Source organism: Dermacentor variabilis, chromosome 1 (genome assembly GCF_050947875.1).
Source record: "Dermacentor variabilis isolate Ectoservices chromosome 1, ASM5094787v1, whole genome shotgun sequence".
NCBI lineage: Eukaryota > Metazoa > Arthropoda > Arachnida > Ixodida > Ixodidae > Dermacentor > Dermacentor variabilis.
This window is the reverse complement of record NC_134568.1, coordinates 219,823,812-219,850,037: the sequence shown is the minus strand read 5'-3', so window position 1 is coordinate 219,850,037 and position 26,226 is coordinate 219,823,812. Positions and strand designations below refer to the sequence as shown.

Here is a 26,226-nt window from a genome sequence, read left to right as displayed (position 1 = left end):
GCTTGACAAATAACGCGTTGGCTACACGCTACTACAGCGCATCAGCTTTATTGCTGCCATTCAATTTTTATTAGAACGAAGTGAAGGGCTTAAGTCAGCTCGTTGAGGAGTTCCCCTTTTTTGTTCAGGAAGGCAGCGTTGTTCCTAGTACTCCTCGCCCTCGTCAACTACTTCGTTGGAGTCCATGCCGACCTCCTCGTAATCCTTTTCGAGGGCGGCCATGTCTTCACGGGCCTCGGAGAATTCTCCCTCCTCCATGCCTTCGCCCACGTACCAGTGGACGAAGGCGCGCTTGGCGTACATGAGGTCGAACTTATGGTCCAGTCGAGCCCAGGCTTCGGCGATGGCCGTCGTGTTGGACAGCATGCAGACAGCGCGAGGAACCTTAGCCAGGTCGCCTCCTGGCACCACCGTTGGTGGCTGGTAGTTGATGCCCACCTTGAACCCTGTTGGACACCAGTCTACAAACTGGATGGTGCGCTTGGTTTTGATGGCCGCGATGGCAGCGTTGACGTCTTTAGGCACCACGTCGCCACGGTACAGCATACAGCAGGCCATGTACTTTCCGTGGCGCGGATCGCATTTGACCATCTGGTTGGCAGGCTCGAAACAGGCGTTGGTGATCTCTGCCACGGTAAGCTGTTCGTGGTAGGCCTTCTCAGCGGAGATGACGGGAGCGTACGTCACCAGTGGAAAGTGGATCCTGTGACCAAAAGGTAGGTTGTTCGTCTCCATGGCAAGATACACACACAAAAATAAAATGTGCGCATTTTTGGTGAACTCTTACGACATAGAGAAGGCCAAGATGTGATGGCTCCGTGAAAATGCGACATTTGAGAAGTCGTTGACAAACACTTGACTACGCGTATGTCATTGAGCCATTACGTAACCTATCACAGATATTTAATATAATCCTGGCGTTGACAACATCTAACCTGCATAACCAAAGCTTTTACTAAGAAAACGAGGTGCGAATTCCGCATGTGCTGCTACAAATGTTTAAGATGGAGACGGTCTGAGGGTTTCTCAGTGAGTGTCGGAGAGTTTCTTCGATTTAGCGTGCGCGTCTCCTTGCGGCATTCCATAGCCATTACGTCTTAAGTCTCATATTACATACGCCTTGGTGGGTATGCGTGCCTTCTTCTTGTAAAACCGCAGAGGTTGCCAGCGCGACGATGCATGTTGTGGATAAGGGAATTTCTAGCTTCAAAACACGCTGGAACGAGGCGCGGTCAAGTACTGATATCTAGCTAGCACTAGTAAAAAATCCACCGACGGTTACGATACTCCCTAATGCGAAATTTGAGCGCAGCTCTAGGCGTATTTTCATTTCATCGCACCGATCACCGCACCGACTGGCAGAGCCGCGACGCGACGCGCTATTAGCGGCGAGAAATTTGAGTGGCGCCCTCTCGCAAGTGACGTCACGGCCAGGACGCCGATCGCTCTGGCTCGCTCGGTTGCCGCGCGCGCTCGTTCCCTTCGTCTATGCCTGGGGTGTGGGTGGCTCGAGCCGTGCTTATCGAAGGACATGTCGGCTTCTTTCTGCTGCTATGCCTGAACCACAGTTCCTCCTTCAAAAGAGCGTGAGTGGAGAAAATTTGCGCCTTGGCTATCGCAAGCTATGTAGCGTTTAAGGGGCCTACTGGTTTTGCAATGCATATATGCGCCGTGTCTGTCCAAAATCTTGCGTTAAAAGAATGTCTGCAAATTCAACACGTGAAGTTGTGTATGATGCTTCGCTGAACACTTAACATTCCCTTAGTATTTAGCTATGAGAGACATAGCATTTTACATGGAAGAAAAATCGTGGCGATTGGCGTCAACATGTTATCCGTGTTAGATACTGTCCAGCGAAGCTGTCATCAAAATTTTTATTACTCTGGTGAGCTGTTCTAGTCAAATATGACCATTTATTAATGCGTAAAAGAAAGAGTTAGGCACGCATTTTTTGTGAAAAAGCTTGCTGCTACTTTCACCCCTCTGAAACAGGCCTCCGAAAAACGAATTGCTTATGGCTGCTAACACGACAGCGTGCCATGTAGAGTATTTACATAGTTAATTCACAAATACCATAATAGCAATCACATGGGAGAAAAGTTTAGTGGTTAAGATCGAGAGCCAATCAACTGCAAGCGATGAAATTTTTCGTGGTGGCCCTCAGTAACCTTTATCGACAATATGGCACACCCTTCACGCAACGGTAGCAACCGACTGTCGGTATGGCGAGGCACGCATTGTACGCGAAACTCGTCAGTTCACTACAACTTCGAATTGAAAACATAAAGCAGCTTTTTACAGCGCCAACTGGAATGCCTAAAGTATTCTCGAGGTACTACAGCGCAGCTTATGGGGACTAGAAAAAGAAAATTCAAGCACCATCTGCCTCACCATGTCTCGATCCAGCGTTGTCTAATTATACAAACGTTGTTTAACTATACAAATTCGCTTCGTGAGTACATAAAAGAGAACCTCGCAAACCTTGATAGAGAAAACACCACAAGCCTTGCATATTTCACTTGATTTTTGACCCTCCACCGGGGAATTATGATATCTTCAATATGTCCTATACTACTATAGATTGACGCTTCGGCTTCTTTTTGGCTGCAGCCATACGGTCCAAAAGGCATATCTCACTAAAAAATTTGGGCCGAGCAGCCTGTGTCAGTTCTCCAAACAGATTCGTCATGTATATTCCTCAAACAACAATCACCAGTAAATTTCTCAAGTGAGTTGAACGTGTAGCACGGAAAAGGGTATATTGGTACATTACTTTTTCGTATTCTACAAATAGCTGTAAGCCTTCATTAGCTTTACTTGAAATTACCGCCACTTAAAATAAACACGTGAAGAACCACCTAATTTTGAGAAGCAGTTAAAGGAGCAAATGGTGCTTGTAGAATCTAAACTGCAGTGTCAGTTAGGTCCTCGTGTTACTGCCGAGCGTTTCTGTGAAGAAATGCAAAAATTGGATATTACACCATGAACTACTCGTCGTGAGCAAACCTGTTTTAGCGGATTAAAATCAAGGTAACTGTTGTATAGAGGTCATATATAGCCAGCGTTCGTGACATATTTGTTGCACCGCGGTAGGTATGACATCATAACTGGATTATTATATGCTATGTTTCTGCGGTTGTCGATCCGCGCATGGAAAACCCGCAATGGCCTGGTCTTCGCACCTTCGGCTAGCACTGTAGCATTGCCTTTGAGAGCTGCGTTGTCGTCTAAGAAATAAGCTCTTGGAATAAATTTTCACGAATGAAGACGTCGTAAAAGTATACTTGAGGCGACCGCCACAAGTATACAAGCAGGGAGAACGAGGGCGAACAAACGAAAAATTGGAGGACGCTTAAGCTTCGCCTTCAAGAGTGGAACGCGACAGCGTTCCCATCGACCCGCCAGGGGGTGTAAGACAATGCGCTACGGCACAGGGATCACTTACGAGGCGCCCCGCATCGGACTTTGCGGCCACCTATCACACGGAGAGCGTCGAGCAACGCAGCGTTCGGCGCGGCAACGAAACGTGCGCCTGAGCAAACGGAACGAACCAAAGAACTCGGTGTCTCGGAGGGGGAAACGATCTACGCCAGCCAAACGTCGTGATCGGCACGGGCAGAGAGATAAATAGATAGTGATCTAAAGAAAGGAACGGCGCTTGATTCTGCAACCCGCGTGGGAGCACGGCGAAGCGTCGTCAGGGGAGAGTGAGTCGGAGCCGCGACGCGCCTGGCACCGGTCCGCGCACAGCCCCAATGCGCGCATGGCGCGCCACCTGTCGGGGCAGCGCCGTACATTGAGAGGAGGGGGTCTTCTGTGTTTGCCGCAAGATGGCTCTGCGTGTGCGGTAAGCGCAGAAGAAATGTAGCGGAAACTTACTTCGCTACTCGTGTAAATGCGACTTCTGTAAGTTACATGCTCATAATTACCGATATACACCGCAGTATAACTTTCTACGGCACGTTTTTAAGGCAACACCGCGTTCACTAGAAGCGCGTTTGTACCGCTTTCAAGCGTCGAACTCATGGCTGAGTGGTAGCGTCTCCGTCTCACACTGCGAGACCCTGGTTCGATTCCCACCCAGCCCATTTTGGAAGTTGCTTTTTATTTATGAAGTGCCTGCCGTGATTTATCGCTCACGGCCAACGCCGCGGACGCCGACACCGACGCCGACGACACCGGCTTTTCTGCGACACGAGCTCCTTAACGCTATCGCGTTAAAACACCACAGAAGGCGCCCAGAGGCCGCCCGAACTGTAGCAGACGACAGGCGCGAGTCCATGACTTGACGTCACGCGAGCGGCGCTAGCAGCGCCCCTGTAGTTCGTTCGCGGGGATAATAGGCGCAATAGACCGGCCACGCACTTGTTACTTCCCGGTAACTGCATCTTTTGCAACCATAATCGTTACCGGGATACGCTGGCGGCGAACGCAGTGCGCGAAGGTGAGCTTTCTGGTTCTTTTTTTTCTTTCCCCTGGATGGCCGGCGCCGCCGCTGCCGCGGATGGATGGATGTTATGAGCGTCCCCTTTGGAGCGGGGCGGTGGGTTGCGCCACCAAGCTCTAGTTATTTTATTGCCTAATGTCCTACCTATGCTAAAGAAACCACGATGAATTGCCATAATCAAAGTTTATGAACTCCTACTGTGAACGTTGTTTCTGTCCGCCTCTGTTGATTGTCGTTTCCCTACTTACACCAATCTTCCAATCGCCTTTACTAATCTCTATTGCGGACATATTTACTTTCCTCCTGCTCTTGCTGAACCCAAGGGCTTCGCGGAGGCCAGTGATTCCTAAACGAATGCTGGGCTGATATCTTCACATTCTAATACATGTGCGATCGTTTCCCTAGCTTTACCGCAGCAAGCACATACTTCTTCTTCCTTATTTGTTGCAGGGACGTGAGTGCCACCTGGTAGTGCTTCAAGGTGGCTTCCGCCGCTTTCCTCCTCGCATTGTCTTTGCTCTCGACGCTTTCATCCACCGCTGCACTCCGCGTTGGCTCTTTCATCGTTCGCTGTACTCGTTCGTTCGGTTACGCCGAAGGAGGACGAGGCCCGCCGACGCTGAACGCAGGATCGGGAGCCTAAGAGCTGCGCTCTAAAGAATAAGTAGGAAAACAAGGGCTATAGCATGCAATGTGACTGCGGTGTATAGCGTATGAAGAGCGTGGGGGCTGGAGGGAGGGGGGGGGCGGTGGTGAGGCTTCTTTCACCACCACTAAGCTGTTTGACCAAGTATCTTCAATGGCAGGTATCTCGAAGTCTCGTGGGAGAGACGTTTACACGGCGCCTACCAGCATACGTTTGTTTTATACCAGAGTTTCCACATGTCATAATGAGACACCAATGAAGTTTCGACGTTCCGCAAAAGAATTGTTACATGGAAGACGTAATCACGAGACAGTGACCGTAGAGTACAATCAACATAAACGCAGAGGGGTAGAATGAAGATTACATTAAACCCTTTTAATTGGCTGGTCATTGGTCATAAACCATGACCGATGGTAGAGCTATTGGTCATAAACCGTGGTAGAGCTAAATGCCCATTCATTCCATTTTACCACAGTTGTGGTACAACACAAACCGCAACTGCCGGACACAGGCGCTGGTAGTGTCCTTCGAACAAAACTATATGTTCTGGCAGTAGTGGTACTCCATGATATTTGTACAAACCTGGGGTAAGGCACCAAGTTGGTCTGGAACTCGGTCAAGTCGACGTTAAGTGCGCCATCGAAGCGGAGCGAAGCTGTGATCGAGGACACGATCTGGCTGATGAGACGGTTCAGGTTGGTGTATGTGGGTCGTTCGATGTCCAGGTTACGGCGGCAGATATCATAGATAGCCTCGTTGTCAACCATGAAGGCGCAATCGGAATGTTCCAGCGTCGTGTGTGTGGTCAGGATAGAGTTGTAAGGTTCAACAACAGCAGTAGAAACCTGCGCATATTCAACATTGGTGCATTGAACGACAAGTACACTGCTCCTGCTGCGAGTGCTTAAGAAACCATGATTAACTTTACAAATCGTACAAGTGACGGCAGCACTAAACAGTCAGTGTCAAGCAATTTAAGCTTTCCCTAGTATGCATGATGTGTACACACTTCAGAAGCATTAACAACCCAGGACAGGCGCTTTCCTGATGTGAACTTGGACGTTTAACTTGCTCCTGCATGAAGTGGGCTTCCGTAACTGGAGCCGTGTAACTAAGCTAAATAAACCCCTTTTCCTTCATTTTCTACAGCCTGACGTAGCCGTCGATGGGCTTGGTGTATTCCATGCCCTGTACCACGGAGTAAGACATATAGGAGGTGAAACTCCCGTCAGCGCGAGCGAGCGCGGGCGACCAGATAAAATCACAATTGTTTTATGCACCGACGGGGCCATATACAGTGGCGGCGCCGTGCGGCGCGTCGTAGAAGCCGCAGCGAAAAAAAAAAAAAATGCAGCGCCCAGGCAGGCGGCTCCAGCCACTCCGGCGCGCTCTCAACGGCGGTAATTTCTTTCCAGGCCGCCAGGCGCCGCCAGCACGATAACGGCTCCGCGGGCTTGTGACCTTTTCTAGTCGCCGCAAACAGCGGAGTTTCCACTCCTAAATATTTCTTGCTCCGTGCCCTGTACGCTACCCTAGCCGCGACAATACGTTGACATGTACTATCGTGAGCAATATAAGCGGGAACACAGGAGCGCGTGTCACATAGCCTCGAACCTACTCGAACCCTGTTATGGGCGATACGTGGCGGCCGCCGTCGGAAACGAAGTGGAAAGGAGGACGCTGTTCTAATAATTGTTGGCACTCCCACCATGCGTCTCTTTATACAAATTGCGGAACTTCGCATCACCAGCGCACATTGATAAAGCTGTTTGATATTTCGGTCATAACTTTGTGCACCGGAGCGTAGCCAATAGCTGTTTTGAACCGTAAACATTCGAGAGCTACTTTCCTGGGAAATCTTTCCGTCTGTATGGAAAGCGTGATACGACGCGCTCCATAAGATATACATCAGGTCCTTTGGGGTATATCTGAAAATGCGTTACACTAAACGCAGGAACGGGCGCCTAAAAGCTGCGTTCTCGAAAAAGAAAGCACGACTGAAAAAAAAAACGCTGTAAGTTACTGTGCACGAACCGTCTTAACGGCTATTGGCGGCCAGTGAAATGCTGTAAGCTGTCGTTTTCGACAAACGCAGGTACGGTGGGAGTGCCAACAGTTAGCGGAAGAGCGTCCCCTTTCCCCTCTGTTTTCGACAGCGCCATCCGCGTATTGCTCTAGCTCGATTTCGAGGCTATTTGTCACGCGTTCGCGTGTTCCCGCTCATATTGCTCACGCTAGTACGTATAATATAATGACGTAAGTAAGTTGTGCTGAGCAGTACATCGGCGCAGCGATAATTTAAGGCGGTTGCATCACCTAACCATCCCCCTGCTCATGTGCCTGGAACTTCTGCCAATAGTTACGGCGAATGCGACTGTACGCATTTGTGAAAGGTTTACCATTTTTCAGAGACAATGTTCTTCACACATAATAGATCTTCGACGAGGATGCAGAAAGCAATGAACTGGGCTAACTTGTTGAGCTGCAACTAACTGCGAACTACAGGGGTTAACTTTAAGAAAACTTCCCAATCCGGTGTTCGTGGTGCGTGTTCACCAGAAGTACCTATATCCTTCTAGAAAATCACTCGGGCAGAGGCTTTTAAACAGCTAGCACACGTGAATAAATACCTGTGGCGCTGGGTAGATGGAGAACTCGAGTTTAGATTTCTTGCCGTAGTCAACTGAGAGGCGCTCCATGAGGAGAGACGTAAATCCGGAGCCGGTGCCGCCGCCAAAGCTGTGGAAGACGAGGAAGCCCTGTAAGCCCGTGCACATGTCGGCCAGCTTGCGTATGCGGTCAAGCACTAGGTCGACAATCTCCTTTCCGATGGTGTAGTGACCACGTGCATAGTTGTTGGCTGCGTCCTCCTTGCCAGAGATCAGCTGCTCGGGGTGGTAGAGCTGCCGATAGGCACCAGAGCGGACCTCATCGACCACAGTCGGCTCGAGGTCGACGAACACGGCCCGTGGGACATGCCGGCCAGAGCCGGTGTCGGCAAAGAAAGTGCTGAAGGAATCGTCGACCCCACCTGACACCTTGTCACTAGGCATCCGGCCATCCTGCTGTATGCCATGCTCGAGGCAGTAAAGTTCCCAGCAAGCGTTGCCGATTTGAACACCAGCCTGACCGATATGGACGCTGATACACTCCCTCTGCGAAATACAGAAAACAGCGAAATGCACGAAATGTAATTATAATGTTGCAAGGAGGTTCATCCACACCACATGCAAACATCAGCCGCGCTAACGAGCCGTTTTATCGATATAAAAACTATGCAAGTATAAAAACTATGCCTCAAGAACGTGGACCGGCGTGAGCATGCGCATGCAGGAGAATAGTGGATATGACTTGCAAGCTCAACGGCTACGATTCGTGAATTGCAGTATGTGCCTCAAAGTAACTCAAAAGATAATTAGGGGGCTTTTGTTCATTAGTTGACTGCGTGTTTCGATTTCTCGTGCAAGTAATATCGGCCTCTCTGAATAATCCAGTTCAAAGACTAGAACTGTTATCTGCGACAGGCGATTTTTAAAAATTTCGGAAGACTTAAAAGCGATCAGCCCGTACATCCAACGAGGTTATATATAGCGCGCAGCACAAAACTCAAGCCTAAACATACTTTTACTACACAATATTGGCTAACTACCGCGCGATGAGCGTGGCAGTTCGACGTTCTCCCGACCAGTTCGACGTATCCAAGTATTAAGGCTAGAGCCCCAAGTGGCTCATAGCCCGATGGCCTTGGAGAAACGCGTTGTTTGGTCTAATGGCACAAAAATTATCATCATCAGCAATGTATCGTTCCCCCGTAAGCAAGCGAAAACTGCAATGGCTCATACCCACGTAAGGCTGAGGCTACAAGCGCTCGGCAAAGTGAAGCGAAGACTGCATACATTCATTGAAATCACCCATACAACACGCAGAACAGCACATGTTTCAATCCCCTTCTGAGAGGATGCAACGTAAAGCTGAAGAGAAACTTCGTTGGCACGAGTCTGACCCCGCTGTACGAGCGAGCGACGCCGCAGCTAAGCGTCGAAAATGAGCCGAAGTAGCCGAACTGCGAAAGCAGCAACGCGACGATGTGAGACGGCGCATTACCAAATGTGCAGCAAGCTTTCGCCTTCACGTGTTGCAGGAGTGGAACATGCTGCCCAACTTTTCTCAAGGCGTCACGTTTGCCGGATGAAATCGTGAAGAGCTTCTTGCATTCAGTACCTTGTCTGCAACATCCGCAGGCGAAGCAGCTCATGACGAAAAATATTGCCAACGAATGTCGCTCTCGTTTTAACATTTCGAAATCGCAACGCGCGCAACCAACAACTTACACAACGCGAATGGGCAGCACGCGCTTTGTTCGAACTCGATCCTGCTTTTGCAATCAGAAAAACAAACGAAGATTGCAGAAACTTCCACGTGAAAGTGGTACGTCAATATGGGAGTAGCGAATGCCGGGAAAAGGAAGGGCGAGGAGGAAAGAGTGAATCCTTACCGAAGTGGCATTCTGAAAAAAAAAAGTCCTTATTTTACGAAACTTGAGAGACTTTAGGCACCCGGCAGTATGGACGAGCCTCGTGCGGCATGGGAGTAGAACTACTGTTTACGAAAAATAGGGTGGTCGCCTTTCATGACAATTTCGGTACCTACAGTCAGGTGACTAGCAAAAGTGCGCACGCGCGCTGCTTTAGAGTGGAATGAAGCAGTGGTTAAAATATACAAAAACTTCATTTTATGAAAACCATATGAAATAGCAGCCACATATACATGCCATTCAAGCTTGCTTGTTTACAAATGCAATGGTTCAAATAGCAACGCAAGTCAAACGTGCCAAAGCTGAAGATGGTCGGAAGACGGATGCACAGAAACTCTTCTTCTGCGAACGTGGCTTCGGAATCCAGGAGGGCGCGGCTGCCCTGACCGCTGGGGAACGGAAGTGATTGCTGTGGCCGTTGCGGCCGAAGGTGCAGCTGGTGGGGGAGTAGGCATGTACCACCTGGGTTGTTGAATATGAGGAGGGCGAGACGCAAGAGGCAGATTCTGCGGCAAGCCCAGCGTACGCCTACCCGCTTGGGACGTCCCGTCTAAGGAAGGCTCCGATGGGGTTGCCGGGGCACCAGGCCACCGGCCACGTGCCGACAACTTAGACAGGCCCCTTCGCGTTGTACCTTTGCTTGGAATTCGAGATATCTGATGAAGCGGGGCATTAGAGCGGTGTGTTGAACTGCTCCCAGGCGGTGGGCTCTGGTTCTCCAGTGTCCGTGACAGGGTTGAAGGGGCTGGGCACACTCGTTGCTTTGAATGTTCACCTTCCAAATTTTGTAGTCCGCTTTGACGAACTTCACGCCAGACACCTGAGAAGGAAACTTCGGTCCTGGATTATTCGACCCAAGCACTAGCCGTTGACGGTCGCTCAGTTGAAGATATGGCCCAGCTCAAACTACTTGGTGAGGCCGCTTGCTCGATAGGCGACATGACCACCGGTCCAGCCACAGTCTATTCAGATGTCCGAACAGGCAGCTCAGGAATTGGCATCACCCCCAAGTCACGTGCACCTTCCGTATTCTGTAATCCGCTTTGATAAACTTCACGACGGTCACCTGAGCAGGAATCTTGAGGCCTGGATTCTTCGAACCAAGCACTAGCCGTTGATAGTCGCTCAGTTGGAGAAGATATGGCCGAGCTCAGACTACCTGACAATGCCGCTTTTTCCGTGGGTGACACAACCCCAGGTCCAGCAACTGTCCGGGTGGCTGAACTGGCAGCTCAGAAATTGACATGTCCATCAAGTTGAGTGCACCTTCCGTGTTCTGTACTCTGCTTTGATGAACTTCGTGCCAATCACCTGAGCACGAAACTTCGGGCCTGGATTCTTCGAGCCAAGCACTAGCCGTTGACGGTCGCTCAGTTGGAGAAGATATGGCTGAGCTCAGACTAATTGACAATGCCGCTTTTTCCGTGGGCGACACAACCCCAGGTTCAGAAACTGTCTGTTCAGGTGGCTGAAGTGGCAGCTCAGAAATTGACGTGTCCATCAAGTTGATTGCACCTACCGTATTCTGTACTCCGCTTTGATGAACTTCGTGCCAATCACCTGAGCAGGAAACTTCTGACTTGGATTCTTCGAGCCAAACACTAGCCATTGATGGTCGCTCAGTTGGGGAAGTTAAGAGGGAGCTCAGACTAATTGGTGAGGCTGCTTCCTCTCTTGGCGAAATGACACCCGGTCCAGCGAGCGTCTGTTCAGATGCCCCAACAGGCTGCTCAGGAATCAGCATTGCCCCCAAGTCGAGGGCTAACCGCGAGAGGCGAGCGCTATCCACAGTGACAGGATCACTAGAACTGGGTTCAGCGGTCACCAAATTGCAGGTGCTGGTCAAAGTGGTCGGCTCCTTGGAGATCGTCTCCGGTGGTAGGTACAGCCACGTATCATCGTGCAAATCTGCCATGAAGTCAACGTCGATTGGCTCGAAGTCGTCGAGTGAGCTGTCATTGAGGGACTTCTCTTTGCCTTCGTCGGAGATGCTCATGTTGATCGATTGCTTCACCTCCTTGCTGCTGTTCTCGGACTTGGCCGAGTGGGTTGGGGACAAGGACCTATGGGGCTGTTGGCTGCCGGGTAGATGCTCGTTCTATTTCTTCCTATCACGTATGTGGCTCCTACCCACTATGGGGGATTGGCCAAGAAATGGATGATTATTCCAATTTATAATGAATAAACTTCCGAATATCTATGGACTTAGCGCTGTATAGCATAGAATTATCTGTTGAAACAAAATCAGTAAAGTTAGATTGAATGAACAGTTAATTTAAACCCCCCCCCCCAAAAAAAAAAAATTCATAAGCCATTCCACTCTGTGAAGGTGGATCACCAGCGAAGCTGTGTAGCGCACGGCAAAGAGGTGACACAGAATTTTGAACATAGGTACGAGCACATTATTGTGTTCGTAGAGTTTCTCACTATAACACCTAGAGGGAAATCTGGCGCCACCGTCTATGGGAGTTTGCTAAGGGTCGCTGTGCCATCATGGGAATGTCTGCGAGGCTTTTGTTGGCTGGTGTTGTAAGAGGCTTCGTCTAAAACGTGGATATGGCTACACAAATAACGCGTTCTTAAAGTGAAATCTTCATGTAATCTTTCCATTCACGCATATTACATCTTCCAGCGAAGTTTACTCACCTACAATGCATAACCAAGCGAAGAAAAGCAAAAACAGATGACCATCTGTTCCAAAGCGAGCACGAATCTTGTCGTGTCCTCCAACTTGAACGGCCCGCTGATACTTCTTACGTTTCACATGTTTGTATATGCAATAAAAAGTTCTCATAGTTAAAACATGTTTGTGTGTAATAATAAAGCTAACACGACTTTTTATGTGCTGTTTTAGTAGAAAATTAATCATTGTGACAGATGGAACAGTGCTTGCCTGGCTCTCCGAGAACGATGCCAATCCGAAGTCACAATATACCGACATTCCCATGCATACCACAGCGCAGCAGCGCCAGATTTCTCTCTAGGTAATATAGTGAGAAACTCTACGATTGTCTTGATATGTTGTCATCGTTACGAAAGGTACCCACACACATTTATTTTTATAGATACAGGTTCATTCTTGTTATAAATTTGTTAAACAAATTCGTTATATACATTCGTCATATACATTCGTGTTTTCCTTTCTCGACATATTGAGACAAAGAATTTGAACCCGAAATCACCGCACCGACTGGTAGCGGGCCAGTGCCGTCAGCGTCTTTGCAGAGGGACGGGCAGTGTGGGTGGTGGTGGTAGTAGATTTTAATGAAGAGAAAGGAGGAGAGGTCGGCCTGGAGAGCGTGTCTCTAGCCTGCTACTCCTCACAGGCGAAAGGGGAAGTGGAAAATACAGGGAAAGTTAGGTGGCGGGTGATTATGGTATGGTACAATGAGATACTATATACACGTTGTCCAATATGCGGATGCGCACTGTAGACGCAATACACGTAAGAGTAATCTTGTTCATACAAATAGTAATCTTGTCACAAAAAGTTATTGCGCAAACACATTTCGCACTGACTGCACGTCTCACAGCTTCTAGAGGCGACCGTCTAAACCAGTCTCACTTAAAAAGTTCAAAAGTGATTTTATGGCACATTGGGCCCAGTGAACACTCCTCCGCGCGCACAATAGCTTTTCTTCTGAAAAGGGGCGGGAGTCCAAGCTGTCAATTGTAGATTTGAGTGTGTAATCGCGCGTAATATGAATCGCGCGTAATATTGAATATACTATAGGGGCATTTATTTAAAACCGCCTTGGTAGGATGGAAAGTACGATCACCTGCCATGCCTTGAGTGCAACCTGTGCTGTGAATGACAAAGACGGTGCTTGCGAGCGTGCCAACTCGATCAAGGATCGCAAATCGGCGCCTTTATGAGACACTGACCATTCTAAAGTCAGTTCTACCGTTACAGTTCCAACTCGACATCCCATGCCATCTGTGCAAGAACGTAACTCAGGTTGCTCTTCGGGCGAGAATAAACATGTGTTGAGTTGTCAGTTCAAACCAGTCTGTTTTATAAGAAAAAAAAAAGGAAAACCAGAGCGCACGCATGGGCGCTGAATAGGACTTCTAGCGTTAGCCTGGTATATAACCGTGAATCAAGCTATTAAAATCACCGCCCAAGCACTCCGTACAGATGGTTAACCAGTGAAGCTGAAACGTGTGGCCCGGTATTTATCACTGGGTTAATCCCGACGGTTCATTAAACGACGGCTTCATAAGCTGCCGGATCCTCGGTACGCAGTTGCTGCTTGCGCTCGGCTGCACGAGCCTGTTCTTGCGCCCGGGCTGCAGCGTCCGCACGGCGTAGACGAGCTCGTTCCCGGTTCTGCTCGCAGCGTCGCTGATTGGAAAGCTGCCTGCTCATCAGGAGCACGTATGACGCGTGGCCTACCCATTTCGGAGCCGGAGGGAAACTGCTGCTTGCGCGCTCGGCTGCGACGGAGAGCAATGGCGTCACTACTGGCGCAGCCAATCGCGCGTCTCTTTTCTTTTCGCGCATGCGCATGGGGTTGCGCTGGAGGAGTTTTCGGCGTACAGGCGACAGACGGACGGACGAATCGGCTAGCCCCATATACAGCTTCGCTGTAAAAAAAAAGATTTCTGACAATTACGATACTCCCTAATACGGAATTTGAGCGCAGCTGAATATGTGTATTCATTTAGCGATACATTGAGTCAAGGAATTTGAGACGGAAATAACTGCACCGACTGGCAGTGGGCCAGTGCCGTCAGTGCACTCGCAGAGGGAGGGGCAGTACGGGAACGCTGGCATGATGAGCGGCATCGGAGCCAGCTGTGGAAGACGACGAACGCGCGAGCAGTGGCACGGCCCGGGCGCGTTGGACGCCGACGCTCAACGAAGGGACGAGGTGCGCTATGGAAAAAAAAATCGCTTTCCCAATTCAGTCCAAGTCGCTTACTCATCAGCTGCTGCACCACGCTTTCCGCAGCCGAACAGCTCCATAGAATATATAACGATTAATAATCCATATAATAATATAACGATTAGGACTCGACGAAAAATGCTACTCGTGTTCTGTCTACGACAACGCTTCGATAAGACAAGAGGTCAAATAGCACCATGTTACGGGTATGTGCTTGATCAGCTATTGTTCCTGAAGAGGCAACTTTGAGAGCTGCAAAAGAGTAATAAAGTGGACCTTATCTGTCCTACTATTCACCCGAGCAACGTTCATGAAGCAGGACGTACGCGATTTGGCTGCCCACATTGACAGATATCTTCATAGCTCTCCATAATATAAACTAAAACAGCTTGTGTACATTATTACACTAGACAAACAGCACGGAAGTATTTAGCACGTTTTCGCCGAATTTACTAAATATTTGTGCATGAATGCTCTTCTGGGCGGCGAAGCATTAGTATCGTAAATGCTGGCGGAAAACGCATAGGCTGCTTCTGTAAGACGTTTCAAAGGCTACGCATTTCTAAGTGAACCTTGTAATGTCCGGTGAAGCTACTCAATGACCATCGATTATTATCGTCATAATTATATATAACACTGACACACGTACTTTTTTTTTACGGGGACCGTTTATCACCGTCTAACCAGTGTTAAGCCTGAAGTACACGGAGCAAACTATCGGTGTCTTAAATCAAGCGACGAACTTCGTCTCGCGGCGATCGCCAAACACCCGGCTCAAATATGATGTGCGTGCCGCGGATATTGACATGGGCAGACATTTTCTTTGGGTCAACGCCTCTGCTGGTCGCGTCCAAAGCCCGGCATAAGCCAATCCGCGTACAGAATTACCATCATGCAGTCGATTCGAGGTCGTCTGCTTGTAACCGCGCACAAGTTACACGACGACACGAAGGAAACTTGATTACCGCCTAATTACGCGTGTCGTACGGCATCCATTATCACATTTTCGAGAAATTGTGGCCATATATTCGAGCAGTGCAACTTTAGTTGTATGTAGTGTCACAAAAGAAGAAGAAAGGTCAGGCAAGACATTAGCACCGCTGATGGCGTGCTCAGAAAATGACTGTTGTCCCATTCTGAGCATGCTACGTGCGTGAGTAGCACAGCAGACCAGTAATACTGTAACCATAAAGCCACGATCGCACGCATGATAACAAAGTCGCTCTTTGGCACTTGACGCACGCGCCACAAGTTTCAGTTTCTGACATTCTTCCCTCGCGACAGCTACAGCGCTTTGAGAGACTGCTATAGACTGTAAGCGCTGCCTTCAGTATCGACCCACATTTTTCGCAAGACGACAACCCACATTATGGATGAGGTCCGCCTATAATTCTATCACACTAGAAGACGTGGCGATGGATAGCGTGCGACAGCAACTATACAGCTTCAAGCGACTCTGTACCAAACTAGCTCCTTTCTTGCCAGGGTAGGAAGGAGACGCGACCATGTTACGTATACAGCTTGAATACTAGTTAGCCAACAGGCACTCCCAAATAATGCAGTTCTGTCTTTAAAGAGGAATTCACGTGATCTACAATGACATACTTCTCCGACTTCTAATGTAAATTTCACAACCACTATCTGAAGTTTTGCATGAAAAGGTGCTTTTAGCCGCGACCGAAGGTTTCGGGTATATGTTGCAGCCGAGTTATGCGAATAATTTGCCTAACACGACAACGGAAAGACACCTTAACACGTCGAAAGCGCGCACTGTTACCAATAATAAAGTGTCCGACAGTGTGACAAGTTCTCTCCTAAGGCGCCGCCATATTGCCCTGGTATTTAGTGCATGCAGTGGTACAGTCTCTGTCTCCCATTTGGAATGCGTGGGTTGGAATCCCGGGAATCAGGCGGCCGCCTGATTTGATTTAATTATTTTGAGTTGTGTCGCCATTATAACTTTTATCGCTTATTTTAATTCAAAATAATTGCTGGAAGTGGCCACAAGTGCCGTGTTATATAGGTCGCAGCGCGCTTGGTTTTTTTTTTTCGGTTACAGCTGCTGGATATAGGCGTAACGTTAAGCGTATAACCATTGAAAAGTTATTTGCGTATATCAAACGATATGTAGTTTCAAGAACAGCTTCTTTGTTCGCTGCGCAGACATTCACTGCGCCGCCCACTTCTTTTTCGTGTCATGCATGTAGCGCTAGTCAGTGATAACTCTGCGTTGTGCCGCCGCTTCTTTATCTGAAGCGTAATGTTCGTAAAATTTTGCTGCGTACGTGTACCCCAGAATTTATAAAGTTATCCCTCTCCGCAAAGCGCCTCTGCATGTATCCGCCATTTCCAGAATAGTGTCTCCGGTTCTACAGCGAAGCAGTCTTTATCTAATCAGATTGCGCATGCGACACGAATAGTGGCGTACATTATCGCAGATACGCGAGCGCAGGCTTTTATGCCGGAATGTACCGTGAATACATAAATACCCGCCGCATTTGACCCCGACCAGATTTTTACGACCGACGACTGTGCTCGCCGCTATCGTTGTGCTTTGAGTCTTGCTTTTCTTGCTGGGCACAAGTTTGCCTAATATTCGTGACTGACAGTTGTGGCAATATCTCGTTCTTCACCGTCACTACAACGCGGCATTATTACTTGTGTGCGTGGTTCTAGTAAATGGTCACGCCTAACGGCCCCTAAACAGGAAAAACAGGTTGTCGTGAACGCTATAGGATTGTCAATTCTTTGCAGGGAGTCGGTACGGAGAAAGGTTGGGAGAGGGAGCTCTTTCTCGCCTGCATTAACGGATTCCGCGATCTGTTTCAGTGATATGCCCCAATGAAGGTCCCAGTTCGGTTTTGCTTTAATTACTACCCCATAACATGTTCGAAATGCTACTCGATTCAGTCGTTCGTCTGCAAATCCAATTGAAATAGTCAATACTCCGTTTGGAGTGACCGTCCTTTCTGCCCGTGTAGGCGGCGTTCTAGTAAACAGAGTCCTCGGGCGCACGTTGTTCAATATGCCTGTGGCACACCTGCGCTTGCCAGGGGAATTTCGCCTCGAAGTCTAGACGGGCCTGGATGCGGGACAAGTCCCGACGGGGTCGAGCCGGGACTCCGATTTTGTCGTAAACTTTGGGACAGTCCCCCAGAATCTGGGACGTCTTGCAACCCTGGTTTCCCTTAGACATGAATTCTGGACGGATATATAGGAAGAAAAATGGTATCAAACTTTTCTTGAGCCTTTATTGAAAAAAAACGAGAAATTTTGTTCAAGAAACAGACTTCGTTTATTTTTGAATTCACTTGGAAAAAGCGCTCCGAATATTAACGTACAGAGCCGTGAAGGAAGAAGTAAACAGTCGGTGCAAGCGTTACAGCTTATTGATGAATATGAATTCTAACGCAAAAATGTGCAAGTAACGTGCAGAGACAAAACCATATCAATCAATTCAATTGTATTTATTAAATTTGAATGCTAAGGCGCAAACGTAAACGAAGCCGCCCTGAAAAGTCCGCCCCCCCCCCCTCCAGTATCATGAAATAGCCAACTTAAATTTCAGCGCGCTCACAATGCTTAAATTCATGCTGGAACAAACTGAAAAAATACGGTTACCGCTAAAAAAAAAGAATAGAAAAAAAAAAGAATATAGCAGTACAAATAATAAAGATAGGGTTGGGCGCAATTGTCGAAGGCCCCTCCGACACCTGTATCGATAAGTTGCAGTATAAGGTCATTCACAACAGCAACAGAAAAGCTGATAGATGGCACAATTACACCTCGATACTAGGGAGGCATACTTCTACGCGGTTTGTGCTCGTAGCGGTCACAGTTAAGAGAAAGTCGAAAACTACGAAAAGGTAAAAAAAATATAATTATGGGGTTTTACGCGCCAAAACCACGCTTTGGTTATGAGGCACGCAGTGGGGGACTACGGAAATTTGGACCACCTGGGGTTCTTTAACGTGCGCCTAAATCTAAATACACGGGTGTTTTCGCATTTCGCCCCCATCGAAATGCGGCCGCTGCGGCCAGGATTCGATCCCACGACCTCGTCCTCCCGAGCACCATAGCAACTAAATAACCACGGTTGGTCCGAAGAGTTCAGACTGCTAAACGTTAGAACAGTTGCAAATGTTTCACGTGTTCTTGCACGGATCGTAGGAGACTTATATCCTAAATACATATGCTGAGTAAGTCAGAAAAGCGAGAGATGGCGGCGCTGTTAGCTCTGCCCCAAATATAGACTATGCATAATCGTCCTGAGAAGTATGCAGAGTTGAAAAACATCTTTTCATCGTTTAACAAAGCAACCTGCCAACCGAACACGCTTTTGCAGCCACGAGAGAAGGGAAAAAAAATGGGGCAGGGGAGGGGAGCGCTGGGCGTACATCCTAGATTAGTTGCGATGTAGTTGACAGAGGCCCGATATTCTCACGGGGAAGAATGGGGGGGGGGGGGATGTATTTTTTTGTCTTTTATTGAAACAAGTTGCATTTGGATTCATGATCCTCGCTGATGTAACTCATACCATAATGAAAACTCGTACTTGACTGTTCACGCACAGAGAGAAAGCGTTGCATGGAAGACCGAATGAAGGAATACCAGAACAAAGGGGCGTGATTAAAATTTACTTCTGTGCCTAAAGCGAATGAAAAATAAAATAAAAGATCAAGACGGGAGTTATGAGCAGACATCGCGAAAGCGAAGGAATACGGAGCGCTTCGCGTTATTAAGAAAAGCCGGAGACACCGGAAAATGCACAAGATTACTACACTATGCACCGCCGGCTCCGCCGCGTCTGACGGAAAAGCGTGCGCACGCCGTAGCGAGGACTTACCATGACCGACGCTAATGGTACGGGAAGGACGGCTCTCCTAACTCCGCTCCGAAAAGCAACGCGTTCGCAGCGGACGTATACGCAGGTGTGGCGTGCAGTGCTGCCGACGGTTCCCCTTTAGAGACGGGCCGCTGCGTCACGTGGAGCGGGGCGGCACAAACCGGCTCCCTTTTACCCAAGAAGGAGCGATAAGGCCGTAGCGGCGGCGCGCCCGCCAGATTTGCACGAGCAGCGCCGCGTCAATGAGCGCGCGGCGTGCGGAGAGTCGACAGCGCGGGCAGCCAAGCGAGAAATGTACTGCGTGGCGTACCTGCGAGACGCAACAAAAAAGCAGAATATTGCCAATTTAGCCGCGTAAGAGAAAAAGACAAACATGAATGGTTGTTGCGCAAGCTTTCATGTTTTATATCGTGTTCGTTCGTGTTTATCATTAAGGTCTCAAACTGAAAAAAAAAAAAGAAGAAAGAAGACGTAGCTGGACAACAGCTTTCTTCGGTTCAGTTATAAAATCAAGTTGGTGAGCTTTCAATCTCGATCCTTTCTTTAATTCAGTTGCTATAGCTAATGGTTAAGAAGCGAAAACCGACTGTGCAAGCAACATCTGCCCATACGCTCAGGCCTGGCAGAGCAAGGCGTCCCTTAACCGGGAACATTAGAGAGAAAAAAAAGTACCGCCGAGGATAAAATAAAATAAAATCAGCCATAGGTACAACTTCAGAATCTTTCTTGAGACGTATAGACTCCCCCCCCCCCTCCCCCACCCAAAAAAAGAAAGAAAGAAAAAAGAAAACGCTCAAACACTAGAAAATGTCTGGCTGAATTTACACGAAGAGAATGTCTGTATATCTGCTTCAGCAAGTCAACTTTTTAATTTGTTGCAAGACGGGCCAAATTATTTTTTTTTTGCACGAAAGAAGTTATTTATAATCATTTACTTTTTGCACTCGATAGACCATGAAGTGATCCATGAAGGAATCCGTGTAAGATCGGATAGATTTCACAAAGAACTTAGCGCCCAAGCACCTTTCGGCGACCGGAGCTTGGTTACAGCGCCAGTTCCAATGTTACAGTCGGGATTTTTGTCTTCGGACAAGGGAAGAAATCGGCACTGGGAAAATCCTTCAAATGAGGTGCTGACGATGAGTGCCGTGGTGAAATGGATCAAGCAAGAATGCCGATCCGCAAACGGTATTCGTCGCCTTCTCGAGCAGTCGGACACGTGCCTGAAGGTCGACCTTTGGGCGGCTTCGAATAACGCGTACTGGCTCATTGATGACGTCACAGGTATCGGCTTTTAAAACAGCCCTACCCACTCACGCTCCTTTTCATTCGTCTCAATAAGGGCACGTGAATCGATTTCGCTTGAACGTATACCTCGTGTTAGAGAGAGAAAAAAAAGGCGGTTTCGCACGGTGCGATTTTGCTTGTGAGTTCGCATGAGCGAAGTTTTAGTTGCCTCAAAAACCGCCTCTGCGGCGTGGACGGGGAACCGATGACAACGCGGATCGCCAGGCTTGTCACGGTGGCTTGTCTGCTTATATTTTGTTTTGGTCTAGTATAGAGTTCAAGTACGTATGAAACAATTTCCCGAAAACCCTTTCCAATTTGTTTTACTTTGTCTCCAGCGAAGCGAACCTTTATAAAGCCTGCGTCAACAATAACTCAAGCTTTCATTGGGCGGTCGGAAAGGTGAAAATTTTATGTATATAGTCGCCGCAATGTAAAGCGCGAATGCGAAGACCTCATGTAGGGAATATCGCAGCTCCGAAAATCGTTGTGCAGAATCGCTGCATACGAAACAGGCTTAACGCAGCAAAAAGTTTGGAGTGGCGAATTTTTCGCGAGTTCGATTACAAGTCGCAAATTATTTATGGATGAATTTTAACGTCTCAACGCAGTATGCGCTATGAGAGGCGGCTTTGTGTGGGTGTGCTTCGAGCTGGTCAAGCGTGACCTCGATGCGGTAAAGTTTTACGATGCGCTTTTACCGTAAACATGTAAACGGAGAGCAGGTCCCGCGGACATAGTCAGCACTTCAGCGTGAAACAGATGTGTGTAAAAACGAACCGAACCATCACACGGCTGTTAGTACCATACACCTGCGAATAGCAGAACGGTCATCGTTCCGACGTGCCGAATCTCTTTGAAGCATACTTATTCGTCGCTACCACTTCATGCGTTAGCGGCTCGTTGGCGGACGACATTTTTTCGACATCATTGAGCTAATTAAGCTACATACTTCAACAGAAGGGTTGAATGCGAAAGCGCCCAAAATACAGCTGGCTTCTCTTAGGTTAAATGCTTGCACCGTTCACACACAAAAAACATCTGACTCACTCCGCCAAAAAAAAAAAAAAACAGAGAGAGAGAGAGAGAGAGAGAGAGAGAGTAACATTCTGGTTGCTATGACTTCGTTCCCACACTACTAAAACACTTTGGGGAGATAATTTGGGCTAGTCCTGTAGTTTAGGTCGCACACGTCGTAAATCCAGTTACAAGTTTTGGACGTCAGCCTGATCAGAAGTGGTAAAAGAAGAGGATATATAGGGTGTCCCAGCTAACGATAGCCAAGCTGTTCAAGGGAAAAATATATTAAAAAACACATGGGATAAGATAGGATCTTAAGACCTAGAGTGTTCAGTCATCACATTTCTGACGACCGAGCACAGCATGTCTTGTATTTTTGTTTCACCTTGCACCGTCCTTTATATATATATATATATATATATATATATATATATATATATATATATATATATTCGTAGAGCATCAATTGGTAGAGCATCACACACGTAATGCGAAGTCGTGGGATCGTTCCTCACCTGCGGCACGTTGTTTTTTTATCCACTTTCATTTCAATTAATTTATAATTTCTTTAATTCAATTATTAAGCACAAGTAATTTCCCCTGTGTTGTCCTTGGTGTCTTTGTTTGTTGGCTCCTTGTGCTATATATATATATATATATATATATATATATATATATATATATATATATATATATATATATATATATATATATTACACTGAAGCTGTATACCTCTACCGTCCAAGGAAATTTTCGTGTCGTTGGCGTGGTGAGTCATACGTGGGCCGATCCCGGAGATAGCGCAATGCCGGGGGCGACCCGCGGCGGAGGTGCAGTTCGCCATTAAGGGCCCACATGCGCAGCTTCACTGGTCATCCTTCTTCACAGAAGGGAAGGGCACTGAGTTTTTCATTGAAGAACTTGCCTGAGAGACACACAGTATACCACAAACAGTTTAAGAGCACCGGCGAGCTGAGATGCCCAGATTTAGCGTCTTAGTTCTTCAGTTTCAAATTCAGCTTCTCTGTTCCTACTTCTGCAAGTGAGATAACCTTTTTTGTTTCGATAATCTTTGAAATGAAAAAAAAAAATATGTGCTGCCCGACAAGAGGAAATTATTTGCGAGAAATATGGCATATCCAGGCATTAAGTTAACGAGGACTTAAAACTGCTAGTAGCACAAAACACTGATAATAAATGGGAAAAAAAAACTAGTCGATTCCCGCTTCTTCGTGATAATGCCAAAAAAAGCTGGAGGGACGTTTTCACTGGTAAACATAACTGCACGTATGCATCTGCATATCATGACCAAAAATTGAAAAAAAAGTGCAGATAGCATGCACTGTGGGAATCGATTTTATGCGAAGACGTTTTCACTGGTAAACATAACTGCACGTATGCATCTGCATATCATGACCAAAAATTGAAAAAAAAGTGCAGATAGCATGCACTGTGGGAATCGATTTTATGCGAAGCATTTCGCAGGTAGCTGGATATCGAGCATCGTTTGAGGTTCCTCAGAGCGTTACGAGGTGGATCAACGTGTTTATGTAACGCGAGCAGTCGTGCGTGTGACGCGACGACAGCAGCAAGACGACGACGACGGTGACGACGATCGCATTACGCCGATAGCATGTTTTCTATTTGAGTCGTTCGAAGTGAGTTTACTGCATTCCGTGATGTTTGGGTTCTACAGAGGTATCCAATGGGCGTAAACAAGAGAAACGCGGAATATCCCGTCATCTGCGGCTAGAGAGAGAGAGAGAGAAATATCATCAGAGTGTGATCAGCCAGACGCGCTTCCGGTTTGCTACCCTACACAGGGGTAAGAGAGTTAAGGTATAAAAAGAAGGAAAGGAAGGAGAATGAACATTGAGGATACCGCTTCATTCGGACGTGTACATCGACACTACATTTGGCCATTAAGGTCTGTAGAGGTTGGCTTGAGGTATTGGCTTTTGGCATGGGGCTGCACCGTATAGGGAACATATGTGAGGTCCGCGCAGATATAAGTCCACGCTTTGCTGCAGTCGTCGCACGGGTGAAGGTGAAGTGCGTGCAGATAAATGAACGCTTTGCTGTGGTGGCCGCACGTCGTAGAGTTGACGGAACATAAGAGTCGTCTGTGTAGGCAGCAAGGGCAGCAATGGTTGTGGCAGCCAGCAGGCAACTAATTTCGTCCCAATACTTCCCAATACTGTCTCCTATAAACTTGTGCATTTCCTAATCCATGTTTGCCGCTGACCTGTTGCGACAAGCGTCTTTGTGCTTTCTTGAGGATGCTGTCGTGTGCTGAGCTAGCGAAAGAAATAGCGACACTACATGCCGAAATGAAATCAGTGCAAGAAAGTCTTAGCATGTTTAAGGGACTGTATGAATCCTTGAAAGTCCAGAACAAGACCATCTTGAAGGAAAACAAGTGGTTGAAGGATTATAATGCAAAGCTGTCTGAACGTCTCATGTCTCTCGAGCAGTATTCTCGCTTGAATAACGTAGAAATAAAAGGCATTCCCGTCACCAAAGGTGAAAACTGCCTGGCGGTAATACAAACTATTGGTGAAAAGATTGGCTGTCCTATCGTCCTCTTGACATTGCTCATCGTGTCCTCGCAAAAAAAAAAAGAAAGACAAGAACATTATCGCGCGTTTCTGTTCTAGATCGAAGCGAGCGGAATTCATTAGTAAAGCTAAAAATTCTAAGCTCACCACATCAGCCATTGTTTTTTCGCGAAACATTGGCTCCCCATTTTCCGGGAATGATCACCTCACGCCAGAGAACAAGGGACTGTTCGCGCAAGCTCTCGAATTGAAAAAAAAAAATAAAAATAAAAATAAGGGGTGGCGATTCCTCTGGACTAAAAACTGCGTGATGAAAGCCGGAAAGACTGAGAATAGCCGCGTTTATCGCCTCTCGGGCGTAAACGCTCTGGCCATTTTTGCATGATCAGTGCGCCTGCACTTCCTTTTTTCCGTGTTAAATCCTCACCACGCGTAGAGGCACGTTTTCGCGTGGTCGGACGAAAACGTTGCTACATGACAATTCACCTAAATCATTCACTGCAATATTCGAAGCCTCCGCATGCATCATGATGACCTTTTATGCTTTCTTCCTCACCCGTCATGGTTGCTCAGTGGCTATGGTGTTGGGCTGCTGAGCACGAGGTCGCGGGATCGAATCCCGGCCACAGCGGCCGCATTTCGATGGGGGCGAAATGCGAAAACACCCGTGTGCTTGGATTTAGGTGCACGTTAAAGAACCCCAGGTGGTCAAAATTTCCGGAGTCCTCCACTACGGCGTGCCTCATAATCAGAAAGTGGTTTTGGCACGTAAAACCCCAAATATTAATTAATGCTTTCTTTCTATACTTAACCATAATTTTTCTTTAATATGCCTCTCTGAAACATGGATAACACCAGTAGATGGCAATCTATTTGGTCTGCCAGGATATATCAGTGAATATAGTTACCATGGGGTTCAGCGAAGCGGTGGATCTGCCATTTTCGTGAATTCATCGATCGCGTACACTCGTCGTCACGATCTATCGTTCCGCAACTTGTTGCGCGAGTCTGTTTGGTTGGAGTTCGATCGGAATGTCCTGTCACTCAATAACCGGAATACAATCCTGGCATCCATTTATCGTGTTCCCAATCATCATTTTATTCGGACTTTTGTTCACAGCTCGAAGATATACTCAGTGTCTTAACCAATGAAAACAAGAACATCATTTGTCGTAACATTAACATAAAATACCTAATCCCAAGTGTCAGTCATGCTCTGATTATATCAGCTGATAATTTAGCTACGGTTTCTCTTCCTTAATCGATGTCCCAACAAGGTGTGGCACTTCTGGCTCTTGCACTTAGATAGATCATACATTTTCCTCGTCATCTTCCGATTATACCACTGGAGTAATAGATTATTCCATTACTGACCACTATCCTCTGCTCTTCTTTCTGGGTATCGGAAAACGTACAACAGTGTCGCCACTCTATTAAAAGTTATTTCAATGAAACCTTATTTATACAGAAGGTATACAAGGCACTTGGTTGAACAACGTTTTTTATGAAGAACTGTCCTGAGAGGGCATATTCGATATTTTTATCAACAATAACAAGCTATACTAATGACTGCACAATTCATGTGTCGTTTAATCATAGATTCTCGTCTCCTAGAAATCCATGTATTACAAATATGTTACTGCGCTCTATAATAAGAAAGAATAATCTTCACAAAAAGGTGAAATTGCTGCCTTTCAACACGGCTGTGTGAACTGGATTTAGGAATTATAGCAACACTCTTTCAGGCATCGTTAGACGTGGAAAATGGGACTATAATGAAAGACGGATAATTCAGAACGGAACGAATACCAGGCGTAATTGGGAGCTTATTAAATAATTTCTTAATATTACTGAGTCTGACACGGGCATTAAAAGTAATTTACAACAATGTGGTATGCACTAACGAGACTGACATATCAAATGCTTTTAGGGATCATTTTACCACTCCGCGTCTCAGAACCCTGGCCAGATGTCTTCCTGCTCGGACCATTGCCCTCTT

General features: G+C 47.3%; 1 protein-coding gene across 1 annotated transcript; it reads right to left on the bottom strand.

The window, feature by feature from the left end:
- Positions 1-29: 29 nt before the first annotated feature.
- On the bottom strand, positions 30-19,514 carry LOC142557439 (tubulin alpha-1C chain-like). Its single transcript, XM_075669292.1, has 4 exons — positions 19,363-19,514; positions 7,724-8,248; positions 5,676-5,938; positions 30-703 (listed from the first exon to the last, which is right to left on the bottom strand). Exons 1-4 carry the CDS (start codon positions 19,363-19,365, stop codon positions 145-147), a joined length of 1,350 nt encoding a protein of 449 aa, XP_075525407.1. The 5' UTR covers positions 19,366-19,514; the 3' UTR covers positions 30-144.
- Between the last annotated feature and the right edge of the window lie 6,712 nt (positions 19,515-26,226).